The sequence below is a fragment of the Salmo salar genome, chromosome ssa09 (genome assembly GCF_905237065.1).
Source record: "Salmo salar chromosome ssa09, Ssal_v3.1, whole genome shotgun sequence".
NCBI lineage: Eukaryota > Metazoa > Chordata > Actinopteri > Salmoniformes > Salmonidae > Salmo > Salmo salar.
The window spans coordinates 16,433,966-16,454,030 of NC_059450.1; the positions used below are offsets into that span (position 1 = coordinate 16,433,966).

A 20,065-nucleotide genomic window follows, 5' to 3' on the forward strand; every position below is an offset into this window, starting at 1 on the left:
TGCCTTTGTTGTTGGCTGCTTTTGACTGGAACGCAAGCATCAATTCAACACCATGTCTGTGACTATACCCTTTAACATACTTAAACAAAGTATACCTGTATGACGTCTTCATAAACCTTCTACACTTTTGTCGGTTTTATTACATCGTGGTTGTTTGTGGGAACCATAGGTGTCATTGTCCGAAAGAGGAACATGAAGTTCATCCAGCTGTTTGATGCCTTCATGCTATTGTCTTTACTGTCAGTAAAAAAAAATACATCGAATCAATATTGTGGTTGCAGACCTTTTTTCTGATGTTGACGCTCGTCACTAGTTGCCTTTCTGATCATGCTTCTTCAAATACCAACGTGATGCACTTAATAATGTCTCATTTCTGTAGATGCAGCAAACGTGGTTCACATGCAAATACATTTTCCTGCTCAAACCGACAAACAGTACAGTGGCTAACCACTCATGCATTTTTTCTGAGTAGAGTCATCTTCCTATTATCACCTCATAAGAATTTGAGCCAAAAATGAAGTTTGACAGCAGCCTTTAAATCTGATGCCACACAGCTCGCTGGTAACGCTTGGCATGTATGTGGCAGCATTAAGCAAAGTATATACTGTATTTCAGCACAGTTAAATAAGTCACAGATGGGCAGAACATTCGTTCTATAGTCTCCACAAATTACAGGGAATCCTGCTGGACCCTGTCAGTGTCTCTCTTATACTGCCCAGAGAGCTCCTCTCACAGCACATACACTGTACATTTATGACATTTAAAACTGCTGACACAATCACTGAAGTCTATATTTTCCCTCAGGAGGCATGCATATTCTTTAGTGATGTTCTGTGTCTCCCTTTGGACACATGACACAAGACAGTCTGTTGCTATATTTGCATATCCAACACTAATACAGCACAGGAATGGCAAGCGTAATTCTGGTTTGCAAAACTATTCTCCGCCGTGTCCTAAAAAGGGAACTATTTTAATTGCGTACGCAAACAGAATTTCATGCGGCTTTCGTCTCCTGTATGTAATAATCAGAACTGAGGCTCGGCAATTCAAAGAGAGCCTGTGGTTATTGCTCTTATTTCTTCATTCCCTTTGCTGCTGTCTCGTCCTGCGGACCAAAACAGCCCCGGAATCCCCCAGAGAGCCAGTCCGAGCATACGTGAAATGATACGTTTTCATTTGAAGAGCCAAATGTCATCATCGTGTCTCTGTCCCTTTTGCTTTCAGAGCGCCTGGTTGATGTGGTGAGCTGGCAGAGAAAGTCAGAACATGGGAGGGAGGCATTTATCATCCTCTCTCTGGACTACAGCCTCCGGTGGAAATCATGTGGACGGGACAGACAGCACAGACAGACAGTGGAAAAGAAGTCATCGATGTTTTTCATAATTAGGGAACCATTGGTTTTGTGTTTTCTAATTTTCAGGAATTTAATCCGAGTTTACAAACGGCTATATTTTTGTAGTCTCGTTAAGTTCTGTACATTATGTGCTGCATGTCTGTCACATAGAAAAGAAGGTGTATGGACGTCTAGACAGCAAACAGTTGCCAAATTCCCACTCTCCACAGACGGTTTCTCATGTATCATCCTCTGCCCTTTTTCAGGAGCTATCTCTGTCTGGTTTTCTGTCATTCGTCCTGAGATGCTCTCTGTCTTGCTGAATGGTAGTACACACAAAGGTACTGTACACTGCGTTAAGCGTATTTTGGCCTGCCCAGGGTAGTTTCCCCCTTCAAAACATTGTGATAATGTAGAAGTCCTAAATCATACCCAGATGAGTGTCAAGTGCATACATTGAGCTCTTGTCTGTACAAAGCAATCTCAATCTGTCCTATATACACACAAGACACTGATGGATCATTCTAGTCACAGAAGTGAGTGCCATTGCTTGGATTACGCACATGGCCTAATTTCAGACCCATTAGTATCAAGGATTTTGAGTCTTCCCTGCGTACTAACTTTTGTCTTTTAAAGCTTGTCACACTAGAGAGTCTTTACAACATTAAGTAGCAGAATAGTATATACTTAGGCTCTTCAGGTTCAAAGAGATGGCACTTTTTGGTGCATCCGCTGCCCACATTTCTATATATTTTTTTTTTAACTCTCTGCCTTTGCGCTAGAAAGTCCTCTAAATGTACAATAACTTGTTTAAAAATAGAGGGCTATATATTTTTTCTCCAATAACTGTAGAACCAACTGTAAATCAGATATAAAATACCCAAAGAGGTATACGTTCATATAGCTTGGTCAAAATATACATGTTCCACATCTTCATGGGTCATATTTTTGACCTGAGAAATGACCAGCAGAAAGCCTCCCACCTGTTGCTCTGGTGGTACAGATGTCCAGAGAGTGGTGTGGTGGGAGGGGCATCACTCTGGCCACTGATTGATGACGACAGGTCCCGCAGGAAGTAACCCAGCCACCATGAGGGAGTGTTTTCTGAACCCCAAGTGGCAGCCAGGAAAACAAGAGGGACTCCAGTCATTGAGCATTTGTACTGGGGGGCCATCTTAAAGTTTGGATATGCCGAGTCACTGTGGGCTTCGCAGGATAGGAGTAAGGATTTTAACCCTTCTAAAATAGAGCTTAGGGAGTCTTTCCAGATACTTGGTCAAAAGCCTGTAGATGGGGAATTATCAATCCTCTGCTATGTGAATGCATAAGTAGTTGATGCTTCACCTTTGAATTTGATAGTCTGAGTTTGTGATATTCTTAGATTTTTTTTTTAACAGCTAAACTATGTTTTCGTACAATAGAGAAATGGAGTTTCAGAAGCCTGTGAACAGTCTTAGAACTAAGATAAACCATGGTCTGATTTAAATCTTATGGGCAAGAGACTAGATTTGAGATGGAATCCCTCTTAATGAAATCAGAGGAATAATGGTAACACTCACTTTACATTTGCTGCAACCCTATTACAGTAAAAGGTAAAAACCTAAACACAAGTCTTACATTGAAGCAGCAGAAGTTGGTAGATGTGTTTTCTGGCACTGAAAAGCAGCTGAATGTCACTTACAGTGTTCACATAACATTAAGAGAATTTTAAGAGAGAAAGATGGTTTGTATGGAACTTGTTCAACACTTTGAAGAATACAAAAATGAAATATCAAGGTTAGATGTACTTGATTAAGTCAATGTTTCTCTCTCTCTCTCTCTCTCTCTCTCTCTCTCTCTCTCTCTCTCTCTCTCTCTCTCTCTCTCTCTCTCTCTCTCTCTCTCTCTCTCTCTCTCTCACACACACACACACACACACACTCACACACAACATAGTGTAGCTCAGTTGGTAGAGCATGGTGTTTGCAATGCCAGGGTTGTGGGTTTGATTCCCATAAGGGGCCAGTATGATAAAATGTATGCATTCACTACTGTAAGTTGCTCTGGATGAGAGTGTCTGCTAAATGACTCAAATGTAAAAATGTAATAGAATTGGGATGGCATTGGTTGTCAGAATTAACAATTGTCAATTGTTCTTGATCAGACAAACATGGAAATACACATGGAAATTCCTTTTCACCTTAGCAACACACTTGGTCATTGATTGGTCCTCTCTCATCGAGAGTTCTCTGGGGTTGATTTGCGTAACTGGAAACCCTGTCAACAGATGCAGGAGATCGCTGGTCAGGTGGATTAGGCCTAATGGTGATCCCTATCTATCTCTGGACTGTAGTCTGGGCCATGTAAAATTCGGCCCTATAAAAGTCTCTTATCTGAAGTAATTTTCCTCAACTAAGCTCTGGAAAGACGTATTTTGACGACCCATTTAAAATCAAATGAAAGTAATTTAAACTGGTTTTCAAGACATGGGTTTCCTCGCTTTTTCACTTTGTGGCAGCGCAGTGTAAGTGTTTGAATGTGTAAAACTCAGTAAACCCAATACCCCATATTTGTAAGGATTCTGAAGTTGCATTATTTGTAAAGAGATTGATCTTATTATTGTTGCAGAAAAAATCTATTCACTGGCATAGCCTGCAGGGGCACCTGCATTTCTTATGGACCCGCTACTTTCCCCATGTTGCTTGAATTCGATAGATGGAATAAATTCTATGAAATACTATTATATCTTTGATGTATTTTGATTATATTTATCATGTATGTTCTTCATTCAGTTTTTAAAGTACATTATTACAGAGCGCTACACCAATATTGTTTTGCACAGACCTTAATTACACTAATAGCCTAACTGACGGATTAGGATGACCAAATCGTTAGTGTCCTCATAAAATACATGTTTCACTGTGCGACGTTACGTTTATGCATATTGTTTTGCAACATTTAACATAAACAATTTCCAAAATTAAAGACCTATCCCATTTTGATTGTTGGTCGAAGTATCTCGTCTCCTAAAATGACCGCCCTTTATAGTCTAGACAATGTTTGCATTTAGTTTTAAATGTAACTAATCGAATTCGAGATGCATGACAAATACAGACTATGTAGGCTAATTGCGATGTGTATTTTACTTTGTGAATTGGAATGTGCAGTTTATGGGATGTCTGTAGCCCATGACGCGCACAACATGTGAATCAATAGTTGCCTCCAGGGAGACGCACTGACTTTTGGATGAGTTGTTGGGCCTGGAATTATAAATACTTTTGTGGACGTAATAAATATGCTGATTGTTAGTTTCAGAGCATGCAAATCCTTCGGAGCCATCCGTCCTAGGCTGGCTGGGCTGGGCTGGGCTGGGGCTGCATATATGCACGATGTGAATGTGAGGTTGGGCTGGAGGTTGGGCTGGTCCTAGTCGTGTGGACATGGTCAATAATCTACAACGGCCCGTGCACAGACCTTTGAAGGGCAGGTGGTGAAAGCACAGTATCCCTAATGAAAATGTCATACGGAACACCACGCAACCAACATATAAGCAACGATTTGCCCAAATCTAGGGCATATAATTTCACTGTTATTCCACAATGTGCAAAGTATATCCTCATTGTTTGTAGGTAATGTAATGCAATGCAGTGTTTAAATTATCACATCATCCCTTAAGTGTGTGTGTGTGTGTGTGTGTGTGTGTGTGTGTGTGTGTGTGTGTGTGTGTGTGTGTGTGTGTGTGTGTGTGTGTGTGTGTGTGTGTGTGTGTGTGTGTGTGTGTGTGTGTGTGTGTGTGTGTGTGTGTGTGTGTGATCCCAGCCCCAGCCTCTATTGCAAAATAACATGCACTTGATCGGTTATTTGATTTGCCTCATGGCAAGTATCCAGAAGGAGCCAAGATACCATCACTGGAGGCGCCGAATGCAGTAAGCTCCATTAACACAGAAGCAAGGCGTCCATGAGGGGGGAAAAGAATTAGCACCCACACGTTGGCCCAGCATGATGCTATCTGCAGTGATTTCACTCATACCGATAACTTCGCATATCGATTTTGGCCATCTTGCTGCCTATCGAAATCTAATTGCTACGTTCAACAACTTTTTACTGTTCTGTGGCACCCAGCGAAATCATATCTGAGCATTAAATCGCTTGTCAAACACATATGACTTAGAAAAATGTTTTGCAGTATGTATTTGGCATGTTCATTCATGACGGGAGCAGTTCTTTTATAATGCCTTTATTTAGAATATTTACAATGGATTTATAAAAATATATAATTAAAGCTTTTGCAGTTATTTTACATTTACAATTTATCACTTTGTTCACATCGTTGAGTTTGTATGCAGAAACCAGATTTGAAACCAATCAAGAAAATATAATGTTTTGCGTATACAGGATACAGTTCGATTGTCAATGCGACCCCTTATTTAGACTATAGCAAAATGAAAAATCAATGACAGACATTATTCCATTTAAATCCTGTATTTTACAGAAATATACATGAAGTAGGTTATTTCAATGAAAAGATGACAAAACCACTAACCGCCACCTCCACTACATGAGGACATTAGTCCTCATAAGTTTACATTCGTAAGGCCACATATCGACTGTAGGTCATCTATGGTTGGCTACATTTGTATGCATATGCGTCAGGCTATAAGGACCCATTCAATATTTAACACTTTGGCAAACAAATCATAAATAGTGCTTCCACTTACTGTTTGAATTCTTGAAATGCATTCAATTAGGTAAGGCAGGGTCTGCAGCTCGTTACATAGGCCAATTGTAAGTTCTGAGTCCTCGGTTTGCGGCACGAGCTCCCTGGCTTAAGAGGAGGAGGTAGGGAGATTGAGTCCATGTACACTGCTCAACGCCTCGTGCTGCTGCTGCTTGCTTAGTGGACTGGTGGGCTTTCTGTCTCCTGCGGAACATAAACAGAAGACGTTTGCATAGCACACAAGCCATTACTCTTTACTTCAGCAAAACTCAGAAAGAATGGCAATATTTATTAAAAAACGAAATTGTTTTCTCTTAAGGCCTAAATCCTACATACCTGAAAGTAAGACTACACCATGCATGCAACATTTAAATAGAAAATAGATTATAAATAATAATTATAATAATAATATTATTAATAGTCAATTTTAGGCTATAAGGCTATTCATTTGACACCATGTTTTAATTATCCATACATTATTTGACGCAATTATTATGTTTATTTTGTAACCTTCACATGACATTACATTTTAGGCCTCCACTTTTCATGAATTTACTGACAACATTTATCGCAAGCTGCAATATAACGTTCAAATTCTCGGGTTCACACCTCGATTCATTTGAATTTATCCACGCATATGCATAATTTTCGTCAACGTCATATCATCTGTAAATGTAGGCTAATAACAAACCTTTTAGAACACTTTGATTATCTTCATAAATTAATTTGAAATTAAAATATAAATATAAAAAGGATAAGGAAACGTTTTAATCGAAGCATAACTAGAATACCTGTATAAGGGCCCAGATCATTCAATCGAGATCACTTATTTCAGGACATATTTTAGGCCTATCTCAGCCTAAAATATTTCCTATTTATCTGACATCGATATATATTTACTATAGGTCCGCGTCATTAAGGCTATTGTAGCTACATCAATATTTTAGGCTGCTATAATTTCGAGACCCAAATGTAGGCCAACATTGCTTTTACACTAATACCCTAGATTTCTAGATTTGAGTCTCCCATTATTCGTACTCCATGATACATATTGAGAGGCTTGACAGTAACATAACTTAATTTCCACAATTAGACAACTGCTGCTAGATTAATCGTATCCTAATAAACGTGTGAAAGTGTGTGTGTGTGGAGTGGAGGGGGGAGGGGGTTGGGGGTGAATAGGCTATATAAAGAAAAGAAAAATAACAAAAGATTAACTTCATTTGTATTTTACACTCTGTTTTTGAATTTAAAATAACGATTCATTTTTCCGTAGATTAAGGACAATTTAAGGGAAACGAGTTAGCTGCCAGTGATTTTCAAATTACGCTAAAACTACGTTATCGCAGTTGTGATCAGAACCGAACACTATCAAACTAAGATATCGCCTACCTTCTCGCGATGGATGTTTGAACGCCATTGAAGAGTGTATGTCTCCCCCGTGCATCGTCATACCGCTGCTTGGGAGGGACAAACTCGAGTTCTGGGACTGCCAATGGTGTCCAGGGGTCACATAGCTACCTGGCCCACTATAAACGCCGTACTGGTTCGAAGATGAGTAGGCACACGCTGGGACATAACTGGATAATGTTGATGAAGGCTGCAACAAAAAAATACAAACAAACACAGAAAATGTCAGATTTAGGTTTCCCAGAACGAAACATTTTCACATCTATGACATAACCTAAGTGTGTAGGCCTATATATCATTCAACCCAAATTATATTAATCTATATTCATCTGCTTTGAAAAAAAAAAATTGGGGGGGGGGAAATTGAAACAACTTGAGAATAACAATATTTTATTAAACAGACTAATTCCTTTCAATACACACTATATTACACTTCGAGTCCGGTCTCTCTGTTGATATAGGACGCAGCTAGTCTTCTTCTGCGTTCATTGGAGTCCTTGTTGTTTTACCTGTGCATATTTTATGTCCGCATCAATGGCTGATTTGTCAATTCCGTTGACTGCATGAGCAGAGGGAAACGTGGCTCTGTTGACACTGCTCCAGTCCTCCATTTTCGGTGGATATCCCTCTGCTCCAGCAATAGCTGATTAGGAAACAGCAAATTGCACTTTTCATGTCGGATCAAAATGTCTCTGATCTACTGTTGATCAGATAGGCCTATTCATCACCAGGCCTATCGAATGATCCAATATAAACACAGTAGCCTAACCTTAGTGACTCTAAAACATTAAACGGGACCTAAATGACATGTTCTACTTAATATTGTACGTTATATCGGATATATTTCTTAAAATACTTTCAAAACAATATGTTTTAAAGAGAGGAATAGTGTGCCAAATTGTGCGAATCCAAGCAAGGCTGTTGTTTTTCTTTCTGAATCCAGAAGTTTATATAGGGTTGGTCAGGAATCTATAGGAAATGGGATAAATGCAACAAGGCTATCACACGTTCATATCTAGCATAAATTGTCAATGTCACATAAAATGATATATTATTATATCTCGTCGTTCTAAAGAATGTGTCACAACTATGCCCTTTCAAAATTGGCTACATGCTAGGCTACTTGCTAACTTAATTCGTTTATTTTATGGCAGAACTGCATCAATGCCATGGCTAACAATCCATCTGGGGCCTCGAGGCAACACATCACTAAAAACATGACGAGTAGGACCTTATATTGACCTTAGGTCCCACGGGGAACGAGGAGGCTTTAATAAGTATCCTAGCCTAAGCAAGGTGTTTGCCTACAGGCACGAGTGAGTAGACCTACAGAGTAAGTTGTTTTCCTTGTGAGGCACCAAACCAAGGCCTACAAAGATTTATAGTGCAAATTTCCTCCCTGATGAACTAACGTCAAAACAGGATGTATAAATCAATTCATCATGGAATGAGTAATAAACCGAACAGCACTTCAAATAGCTCGAACCAGTGACCCCAAATGTACTTGGATAATTATTGGAAAATGGGTTATAACCGTGTGTGCATGGTGCCATTCAGATCAGCACGCAATCATTTGTCTGGAAAATAGATTCAATATTACACACCTTGATGATCCATGAAGGCCCTGATACCCAGAATGTTGGTGACAGTGTGCGCTGATGGCCAGGCCCTTGATATGCTTACATGTCCGGCCGTCACGGGTACTCCGGGACCGCTACCCATTTTGCCATTGGGTGACATAGCGTTGGGGTATGAATAGGGGTATATGTGGTTGTAAGAGAGGCCGGCCTGTGTGGGGGCTTGCTTGCTGCTCTCATACTGGTTCGGCTGGGAAAGATTTCCAATCTTGTTCCGTAAAATCCGGCTAATGGAGCTGACTGAGGGCACGTTGTATTTGTCACAAACTCCGTCTGCGAGAAGCCTGTCCCGGATCTCCCAGGCAAAGATCCCCGGGTCACCTAGTTTGTAATCCCTTATGTTCTTCACCACATTCGGTGTGGTAACCCGTGGTTTGCTCCCCCCGATGGCACCGGGTAAAATGGAACCCGTTTCATTGTATCGTGCTAGTATCTTGCTCACACAGCCATGAGAGACACGAAGTTGCCTACTGATATCGCAGGGTCTGATTCCGAGCTGGGCCAACTCTACTATCCGGAGTCGTATGGCGTTGGGCAGCGGTCGTCCATTGACGAATACACCACCTAACTGATTCACCTCCCCATAGGTTTGCTCTGCAGGGATGAAGATACATGGACATATTCAACTATCACGAAAAGCAGACAAAACTATTTTCATGCTCTCCATACTTACAGTAAATTGAACCATGGACAATGCGTGCTAATGCAAGTTGTTATTGCTATTCACAGCAGGAAGACATATCTAACTTACCTTGGATCGTAGAGATACTTTTTTACACTTTTTAAGTTTTATGTCATGACCTTTACATGAACTATCCATTTAATCAACCATTGAATATGAACTCCCAGATTAGGAATATTTTACATTGGCATATCTTTCCATTCGTTCTGGAAAGGGATGCGTCTGTCCACTTTACCTACACCCCGAAATCAACTGTATGGTTATTTCTGGCGTTATGCAGGCGTGTTAAGCACGGTTATGCTTCCATAAGCTATCTTTCACTGAGCATGCAGATGTTAACGCAAGCTTACCCATTTGCCTGTGGTTCGAGATGCTTTGAAATAGTTGCCCCTCAATGGCTGAATGCGGTGGTTCTCCCTTCTGCACGAAGGAAGCAAAAAGTTAAAGAACAAATGGGACTTCTAAAAAGTCTCCTCCCGATGTTCTTTCCACTCTTCTGTCACAGTGCTTTGAGAGAAACTACTCGGTACAATGGCACTGAAGTGATCTTAATCCGATAAAGGCAAATTTGAGTTATACCGGAGGCTGAAGTTTGCTGGGATTCATTTGACGCGTCCCTCCACGTCAATTTTGCCAGTTACGTTGGAGCTCTGGTATGATTTCATTGGCCGTCCTGACTGTGGAAAGGCTGTTACACACATGCACCATCCGGTTTGCTCAATTCAACCTCTGGGTGTTTTACATAGGGGGAAGTGTCTGAGGGAAAACGTTTATCCAACTTGATGCATTGGTAGGCTAAATAGAAAAGATGGAGTGACTATTGTAAACCATGGAAGAGATTTTTTCAAATGAGGTGAGCTTGTGCTTTTGGATGGACTTCAAAAAGGCACTTCCGCTAATGTTAATTGTGTTTATAATAGTTTGTGACACTTGGAAATATAGCATGCAGTGAAGCCTATATATTTTGATCAGAGCACCATTAGAATCGTATCCAGCCCTCCATGTATCAGCTGGATACATTTCCTTACATTTCCTTATTTCTCCAAACAACCTGTGAACCTAAGAACTCTTTAGGTCAAGATCAGAGATCACTTACACATGTGCTGTTATAAACCTGTTATAGGTGTGGACGAAATGTATTAGCACATGTATAGGCTCGTGCGTAAAGTGCAATTGCAAAGAATATTGGAATGGGATAGAAATGATATATTTCTATGACGTTTGATTTACAAATACAGCTACTAAGTCTTGTTTCTTTTTTTTTCATTAAAACATCATGTTTCAGAATCGTGTAACGTCATCAACTTTGATACATTTTCATACCATCCATTTTCTTACACTATCAATTCCCCCAACATTTGCCAACGCCATTTTGATTAGAAATATTTATTGTTTTATTTAACTAGGCAAGTCAGTTAAGAACAAATTCTCATTTTCAATGACGGCTTAGGAACCGTGGGTTAACTGCCTTGTTCAGGGGCAGAACGACTGATTTGTATTATTATTATTTTATTTTTACCTTGTCAGCTCAGGGATTAGATCTTACATCCTTTTGGTGACTATTCCAACGCTCTAACCACTAGGCTACCTGCAACCCCAATGTATTTATATTGTAATACCTATTATTATGCTATTACAATTGTCTTTAATTACTAATATATTTTCCATGATGCTTTACAATACCACCATATGTTTACATTTGTCTGTTTTTTGGCATTGCGGGCACAAACAGACCGCCCGTGCGTCACACCTGGGAGCTGAGCTGAAGCCCATGATTTGATCCGCGAGCCATTAGACGCCAGAACGAGCAGACCGTGGGCTAATAGAATAGTGTCACATGAAGTTTCGATTACAACCCAGACCAAGGGACTCACTAACTGGTAAGCCCTTTTTTTACACCTCCATCCTTAGCATCAAACATGCTATAGGACTCATGTAATCGATACCTTTGTGGCTTGTAATGCTCCCAGACTATAGGGTATTGACTGAATTCCAGAGGCTAGCATTATCACAGCATGTTCTCTGTGTTTCCTGTGGAAGTTAAAAAAGTATCGTTTATAAGCTTGCAAAATGTCAGTAGTAAAAGTTAACAGTCGGCCCAACCGTAACAAGGTGCAGTGTCACTATCCCCTCTTTCTTGGCCAGTTCACTACAGGTCTTAAAGGGATCGAGACACATGGAAAACATCAGGTTGGGTCACCACAGCAACCTTGGATGGAGGCGAAATAAGAGGAGAGGGCGATCGCTCATTATGGTACGGTTACAGTGAAAGTACAGTTAGTGCGATAGTGATGCTCACTGCTCTCCAGGTTGTCTGCTAGAAATAGGAAATCAAACATAATGCATACAATGCAAAATGTAATGTTTGTCAATGAAATTAGCATCATTTATTGACTATCTTGATGAAGTGATACGCGACAGAACTACATTAGGTCTATCTGTTTGGTTTTAGCTTATTGACAGGCTTTTGCTTTGATTCTGTGGAATTATGTTAAAAACTATTTTATAAATCCCTAGGACTGCCCAACAGAAACTCATCCCTCATCTGGAAAGAGTAGGAATTACACCTCGGATGCAAACTCATCTAGTTTTAACAGATTCCAACATACTGCCACAACTGTGCAGAGTATTTGGCTAAGAGGTCCACTGGAACACAAACATGTCGTGATGTGTCAGGTATAAATGCATGTTTCAAATATATTTTTCAGAAACGCTTTTGACAAGAACGACAACGTGAAATAGTTTAAGTTTAAATACGAGCTGTATTCGAATGTATTGCGAGTACATCTTTTATTTTGGAGGCACGGTAAAACTGGTGGGCCTATCTGGTGCAGAGCTGATTGTGCCGCTTACTAAACCTACAGGGCAAATTACAAATCAATGGGTCGACGTTCATCAATAACCAAATGACAAAGTATATTTATTTTCATTCGAGTTTTGCATTGTGTCTTTATGAAGGCATGTCTGAGAAGATAATCGTTTAAACGTCTGCACTTTGACGCTGAAAATATGTTGTTAACAGGCAATATTATATAATGTCAACAAGCTAATTCAACTTTTATCCATAGCTTTTAAAATTAATTTATAATTATTTATTACTATTAGCACCGTTAGATATTTGGTCAAGTAGGTTTACATAATTTTTTTTACATTCATCTTCCTTTTTTTCTGGAAAATTCAGAAACAATGTAACGTGTATAGTGTGATATAAGCAATAGGCTACATGGAAGTTTAATAACATATGATTTACATTTGGTTATTTCTGTAGCCTATAATTAGTTGAACATTTTCGAGTTTGTGCTTTCGTCATTCAAAGGCCAATTACTTATAATATTTTAATTATCTCTGTAGAGAAAGGTATATGCAAAACTAATCTTCAAAATTGTTGCATATTTGCGTACTAGATGATGGTCAATTGAAAAGGATAATTATGACTTTTATAAAGGGACTGCGGAGTAATATTATTTTAGGCTGTACGATTGTATCAGTAAAATGTACAGACATCTACACTATATACGCCTATACTCGCTAACCTATTGCACAATAGTTTTAACACTTTCAATAATGCATTATGTACATAAAGGCCCTCAAAATTGACTGAAGTCTTTCTAGGTCTATGGACTCTTTTTTTTGTGCATTTTCCTGATAAAAAGTGCCTAAATACATGTTTGGGAGAAGAATGACCTCCTGCTGTAAAAGTTGGAAGGCTGTGTTCAACTGTGGCTCTGCAAAAGTCACGTGACAAAACCAAATAAAACGGTTATGAAGTTCCCTAAATGGCCGTTGTGAATCGATGAACATTTGCATGAATTAAATGTCGTTTTTGTAACGGTTGAAAGATATTCTCACTTTGTAACAGACTTGAAATAGAATACATTTTAGATAATGAATCAGCCCAAAACATCTCTTGTCTCTCATGTTTGATTTCCAGGAAGAGCTAGATATGTCTCAGTTCAATCTGTATGCATCATTTCAATCATTAATGACTGGCATCACGCCAACAAAAATATGAACTGACACCAAAAAGTTATGCTTTTCCATTACTAGTTTGATCGAATAGTTTCTAAAAAAAAATGTGTTTCTGTATGGGCTATATCCTCGTCTCGAGCGCCTCAAACCAGCACATTCTCCAGTTGTGCTGGAGAAAGGCGGCTGGAGAAAGGCCAGCGTGCGCGCGGACCTCGGTCACTAGCGGTTCTGGGGGGGAGGGGGCTTGTGTCCCCCCTAAATGTGGAGGATGAAATAATTTTTACATAACACATTTTTGCTATCATTCTTTTTTTTACATCCGTTATTAGACAGTGGCAACGATGATGATTATGAACATGGTCTTTTGCCTGCTAATGCAGTGAAGAAAACGATATGACAACAATAACGTCTAATGTAACTGGCCCCTCTAACAGTACAACTGGCCCCAGCTTTGCCCCCCCAGTTGAAATGGTCTAGAACCGCCACTGACCTGGGTCCCAACAGGTGTCCATCTCTCGTCTTATGTCACCTCTGTGGTTACAACCCATGACGCAGGAGGCTGGTCTGCTTTAGTTTGGCACACACATCACCACCGCATCACTGGGTGTGTTGCAAGGAGGCTGTCGTTTTCGGCAAACTGGCGGTTTCGTCACTGTACATGTAGGGCCTTTGGGTGGTGTTCTCAATGCCTTGTGCATTAAACGCCGTGCACACATTAGGCTTCTAAGTATGTTTAGCTGAAGCGGAGACCTTTGTAACCTTAGTTGCGTCTTGTGAACACTGCAGGCTAAGTATATTTCACACGTTACTGTAGGTATTCACCATCGTCTTAAATGACATCATATAGCCTTGTTTTAGGCTTTAGGTCTTACGGTAGTCCGGTATTTAACTACTTAGGCATATTCTCGCTGCCAGCCCATATTCTGAGCCCATATTCTGAGCCTTCTGAGAGCATATTCTGCTCAATAGATAAGCCTATGCTTAATAAACGATAATGCATCGTTTTTTTTTACTGATCACTCCCCTCCACGATGCACCAGCAATTCTGAATAAACTCGTCTGATTTCTCAATTTTATTTTAGATCAGTTTTCGATTTTGCATGAAATTTCGATTTCGCAGCTAGCCCACTTACATTTGGTTAAGTTGCATTTTCGATTATATTTCGGTTAAAAATCTTTCCAAAAGTTGCCTATTTCATCGATTGATATTTGGCCATTAAACGAAATCAAATTTTTCTAGCCTATGGTTTACTGTCAACACATGCCTCATCTCCCCATGAATTGATACATTGTTTAAAAATGTTTATTCATAGTTTTCAATGATAGAGAGGTGCAAACACATTTGGGTGGATATCCGTCGCTTGTTTTAACTTGTACTTGAACACCGTTGAAGATTGCAGGTGCACAGACCCAGTCCTTCAGTATTGATTGATCTTGGTTTCAAGTGACGTTAAGGAATCCTCTCTTCAAGTGTGCATGATCTTATCCGTGAATGAAGGACTTTTTAGATGTTTAGTTTTCATATAGCGGAGGCTAGTTCATACGTTAATTAAATTACTTTTCTTTCTTCTTTAGTGAAATGACTGACCCCGACGAAACATATGCAAAACGACTGTTTAATAATGAATTGCACTTACCCACAACTTCATTCACTATAGCTTATCGGGCATTTTTAGTTAGCAATATTACATATTAGCCTAATACCAATTTCTCCATTGCATTGTGCCTTTTGAAATTGACATTTTATTTATTTGAATGTGTGTGTGTGTGTGTGTGTGTGTGTGTGTGTGTGTGTGTGTGTGTGTGTGTGTGTGTGTGTGTGTGTGTGTGTGTGTGTGTGTGTGTGCGTGCGTGGCCTGGAGGTACGTGAATAAGTGTGTGTGTGTGTGATATTTATATAAATTATATTTTTAATATAATAGGATGCTCGATTTAAATAAACTGTTAATAGCATGATACACATTTTGAACATTTTCTTATGAATTACTAGCGGAAAATCGTCCCCATGTGTTTGGCCTTCAGACGTTGAAAAGGCAGATGTATAACGATATACAGTATTGTCTATTAGTTAAGGTTTCAAATGGATTTTTCTACTTGATGGGCCATGGTGTTTTATTGAAGACCCGTTGTGCCTCCGGTTTTGATTGAGTGTTTGTGAGTTTTGTGATCTCATACATCAGTTTGGAAAGTGTTAGACGGGGATCCACACTGAGTGCATCTAGCACACTAGGATCGACATGGGCCAGAGAGTGTAAAACTGGGTGTACTAAAATTCAATTTCGATAAGCCCACAAGTATTCTGTTTGGAATCGGCCCTGAGAGCAAGGTATCCTGTGCATGGATCACATCAATAAAGGATCTCTGTTGCCTATTGCAGTTTAGAGACTCCTCCCATGCCTTTATCTCCTCTTTGGCTTGAATCTGTATGGGACCTATATGAACCTATATCGTTCATGAGTATGACTATATTCATGGATACACATAATAATCATACTCTTTTATTTCTATTAATTCGATCTTTTAAAAAATCCATACAAATGAAGCCTGTCTTTATGATTGGGGAAAAACCCTGTTCTTCCCTTGTCAGGTTTTGAGTAAGCACTGTAACGCACAGTGGGCCCTCATCCTCTCACAGTGTTTGCCAGTACTCCTTTCCCCTCATATCTGATCCAGAGGTGATGTGTAGTTTCCCTTGTGCTGCTAAAGCTGGTGGGTGCAGACCTATTAGAGGAGGGTTGGAAGGCAGGGAGCAGCACAAGGATTTTATGGCCCAGAGACCCACTCTAGGCTGCAGTACAGGCCTAATGAGAGTGTGCAGTGCCGTGTGAGACATGCCAGCTTTTATCAGGTTGGGTAATTGCTTGTGACCTTTTCGAAACACGTCCCGTGTGCAGAGGGGAGTCTAATTGTTACATGGGGAGGGAGCCTTGTCTAGCCGTGTAGGAATATGCATCCCTTTTGATTTCTAGGCTGTATGTGCAGCAATCCAAAAACCCACTCGGGCAAATACATTAGATTTGTACAGTACTCCTCCATCTCAGAAACCAAGCTTTTATGCAGAGAAAAAAACATATTTTGTCCCCAAATAAATATTCTTCACAATGTAGCACAGAATGAATGGCTGTGGACTAAAATGGCTCTACTTCATGTTGTATTTCCATTACTGGAATAAATGGACATTGTTGGCAGAGATGGCTGGTAAGTGCTGGATATTTGTGTGTGTGTGTGTGTGTGTGTGTGTGTGTGTGTGTGTGTGTGTGTGTGTGTGTGTGTGTGTGTGTGTGTGTGTGTGTGTGTGTGTGTGTGCATGTGGTTGTGTGTGTTTGTTTCCTATGGCACCAATAAGAGACCAACTATTAGTCACATGCACCGAATACAACAGGTGTAGGTAGACCTTAGAGTGAAACGCTTACTTACAAGCCCTTAACCAACAACGCAGCTTTAAGAAAAATAACTGTTAAGAAAGTATTTACAAAAAAACTAAAGTAAAACAACTAAAAAAAAAAAAACAAATTTAAATAAAACATGAAAATAACTAATAATTAAAGAGAAACAATAAAAGAACAGTAGTGAGCCTATATACAGGTGTCAATGTGTGGGGGCACAGGTTAGTTGAGGTAGAGCTTCATTGTTTATATTCTATAGTGTTGGCTGCACTTGAAATCTGTAACATGCTTCATTGTTTATATTCTATAGTGTTGGCTGCACTTGAAATCCGTAACATGCTTCATTGTTTATATTCTATAGTGTTGGCTGCACTTGAAATCCATAACATGCTTCATTGTTTATATTCTATAGTGTTGGCTGCACTTGAAATCCATAACATGCTTCATTGTTTATATTCTATATTGTTGGCTGCACTGGGAATCCATAACATGCTTCATTGTTTATATTCTATAGTGTTGGCTGCGCTTGAAATCCATTGCAGTGTTGCTAAATATTGGGGACAAATCTGGCTTTCATTAAGCATGGAAATATATCAAGGAAAATATAAAATAGGTCATTTTTTTTATTTATTGTGCTGTGATCCAATAAAATGTCGTCAGAAAATATGAACAGGGTGATTGTTAACATTCCCAGTTTGATCTCTGTCTATTTAGACTTGTTGCCCCCCCCCCCCCACACCCTATACACTCCTCTCACGTACCCATCAGCGAGGCATATCTGGTAAACACAACCATAAAGCAGCTATTTTCATTACTCACAGATAGTTGAGTCCCACAAAGCATTCACTGCTTTAATAGATGAAGGCTTACTGTAATACACGCAAGGAGAGGCATATCTGGAGAGAATGGAACAGTGTCCTCTATAAAGATAAAAACACAGTAATCAGTGACCACAAATTCAATTTGTCCATATGGAAATATTATCTCAGAGGATCATAATGAGACACGCCTGTGTGTAACATCTGACGTAGGGGTTAACCAAGACAAACATGATCCTCTCTCAAACCTCATCTAGCATGAAACTCATTAGCAATAACGGAATGCAATAACTGCAAAGACGTGTAAGGGATCACACAGATACAGTGTGTATGAATGCAATGGCTGAGGGAGGATGGTCAGATTGTTGAATCAGGTAGGGTGTGTTTTTTTAAACTAGTAATGTGAATGAAGATAATCATAATGTTTGCCCTATTTGTGTTTCTCTTGATTATTAGATTACTTCCTGGACAGAATGCATCCGAATACTACCTGTACTAGAACTGCCTCTACATACGAGATAGACCAGATGAGACCAGAGCATGGGCTATCAGATGATGACTGCCTCCGGAATTATAAACTGATATAGTTCCATGGGTTTGTGTTGCAAAAGTACAGGAATTCATTAGAAACACTCAATATGAAGTGATCACATACTCATGTATTCCTTTAATAATATTTTGGCTTTGTGTGATTCTGTGACTAAATCTATTCTGTATTCTTGATTAAGTCTTCTAATAAAGCTTTATTTGGCTACATCTGTGTATTGTTTATAAGGCATGTTACCCAGATATTAATCCTAATTGGATCAATGCAATTGTTTTAATTGGCTTGATAATGTTTGCATATGACGTTGGAGAGCCTTCTTAGGTATTTGTGTTGTAATGTTTCAACTACAGGTTTTATAATCTGTGACGCCGTTGGCATTCCATTGTTGGTTGTTGGCAGTGTGGCATGGCCGGGTTTGAGTGGTGTTCTCTCAGTCTGCTATCAATTTAGTGGAACACTTCAAACTCCAAAGAAGGCTACTGACTCATGTTTGGTCTACTTGGATCTCGTCCCATGATATGGAACAATTCTGGATTACATACTGAAGATGTAGTATTGCATTGACTTCTTTTCTTTTTTCTTTATAAATACATGACACCTTATAGTATACTATAGACTGTTCTCTATGCTACGGCATGGCAAGTGGTACTGTTTATTATCTATCTATCTTGTTGCCGAGACACTTTATCCCTACCAATTTGTACATACAGTGCATTCAGAAAGTATTCAAACCACTTGACTTTTTCAACATTTTGTTATGTTATAGCCTTATACCCTGACTACACTGCTTGCGTCGCGTGCGCGAGCGTTGCAAAATCAATTTAGAAATCCATGTTATTCACACTGCTCGCGAGCGTCTGCGTTGCCATTCCTATTTCTGACGCAGATCGCGCTGCAAGTCCTGCCTCTCCCATCTCCTCATTGGTTTATAGAAGCAGGTACCCATGTGCCATCTCCTCATTGGTTATACCCACGTGGGTGATTGAAAGACGAACTGTTGCCGGTTGTCGTGGTAATACTATGAAAGTTTAGATGCCAATCACCATATAAGTTAAACGATGAAAAAGCCTGGAAGGAGGAGAGATGACTAGAAACGATTCAGTTGACCGTTTTATGTGTGGATTAATTGTCGGAGTAGAGGACCTTGTGCATTTCAGGTAAAATAACTTAATGTTTATATCCCAGGACAAATTAGATAGCAACAGCAAGCTAGCTAAATAGGACAAATTAGCTAGCAAGTGCAAGCTAAATTTCCATAAATGTTTAATGCTTTTCGACCTGTCCCCAAATTAATGTCATTGGTTCAGAGTTTGTTTTGATATTTAAACCTGCGTGTCGTGATCGCGTTTGGTGTAGGGGGACAAAATAAATTTATGCACGATGGCGAACGATGGCGCACGCGCGCAGGCGGCTTGGGTTCCGTGTTACTCTAAAATGGATTCAATCGTTTTTTCCCCTCTCATCAATCTACACAACATACCCCGTAATGACAACGCAAAAACAGGTTTTTAGAAATATCCCTTTTACATACAGTACCAGTCAAAAGTTTGGACACACTTACTCGTTCAAGTTTTTCTTTATTTTTTA

At 39.7% G+C, this 20,065-nt stretch overlaps 1 protein-coding gene and 1 long non-coding RNA gene across 3 annotated transcripts; one reads left to right on the plus strand and one right to left on the minus strand.

Annotated features, from left to right (window-relative positions):
- Positions 1 to 5,541: 5,541 nt before the first annotated feature.
- LOC106610799 (paired box protein Pax-1) lies at positions 5,542 to 10,394 on the minus strand. Its single transcript, XM_014210387.2, has 5 exons — positions 10,109 to 10,394; positions 9,044 to 9,670; positions 7,949 to 8,082; positions 7,422 to 7,629; positions 5,542 to 6,233 (listed from the first exon to the last, which is right to left on the minus strand). The coding sequence occupies exons 1-5, from the start codon at positions 10,110 to 10,112 to the stop codon at positions 6,139 to 6,141; spliced, it is 1,068 nt and encodes a 355-aa protein (XP_014065862.2). The 5' UTR covers positions 10,113 to 10,394; the 3' UTR covers positions 5,542 to 6,138.
- Positions 10,395 to 10,425: 31 nt separating this feature from the next.
- On the plus strand, positions 10,426 to 18,685 carry LOC106610819 (uncharacterized). Of its 2 annotated transcripts, XR_001329987.2 has the most exons (5): positions 10,426 to 10,611; positions 11,491 to 11,638; positions 11,904 to 12,012; positions 12,276 to 12,434; positions 18,388 to 18,685. It is a non-coding gene; the product is annotated as an uncharacterized lncRNA (long non-coding RNA). The 2 variants fall into 2 exon arrangements; XR_001329988.2 differs by lacking the exon at positions 12,276 to 12,434 and having other exon boundaries at positions 10,428 to 10,611.
- Positions 18,686 to 20,065: the final 1,380 nt, after the last annotated feature.

Excerpts from the sequence above, each read along its gene's own strand:
- LOC106610799 (XM_014210387.2), bottom strand. Across the intron at positions 7,630-7,948 it reads CGGACATAAAATATGCACAG|CCTTCATCAACATTATCCAG; the intron begins GTAAAACAACAA and ends TTTTTGTTGCAG. Across the intron at positions 6,234-7,421 it reads CAAACATCCATCGCGAGAAG|GAGACAGAAAGCCCACCAGT; the intron begins GTAGGCGATATC and ends TATGTTCCGCAG.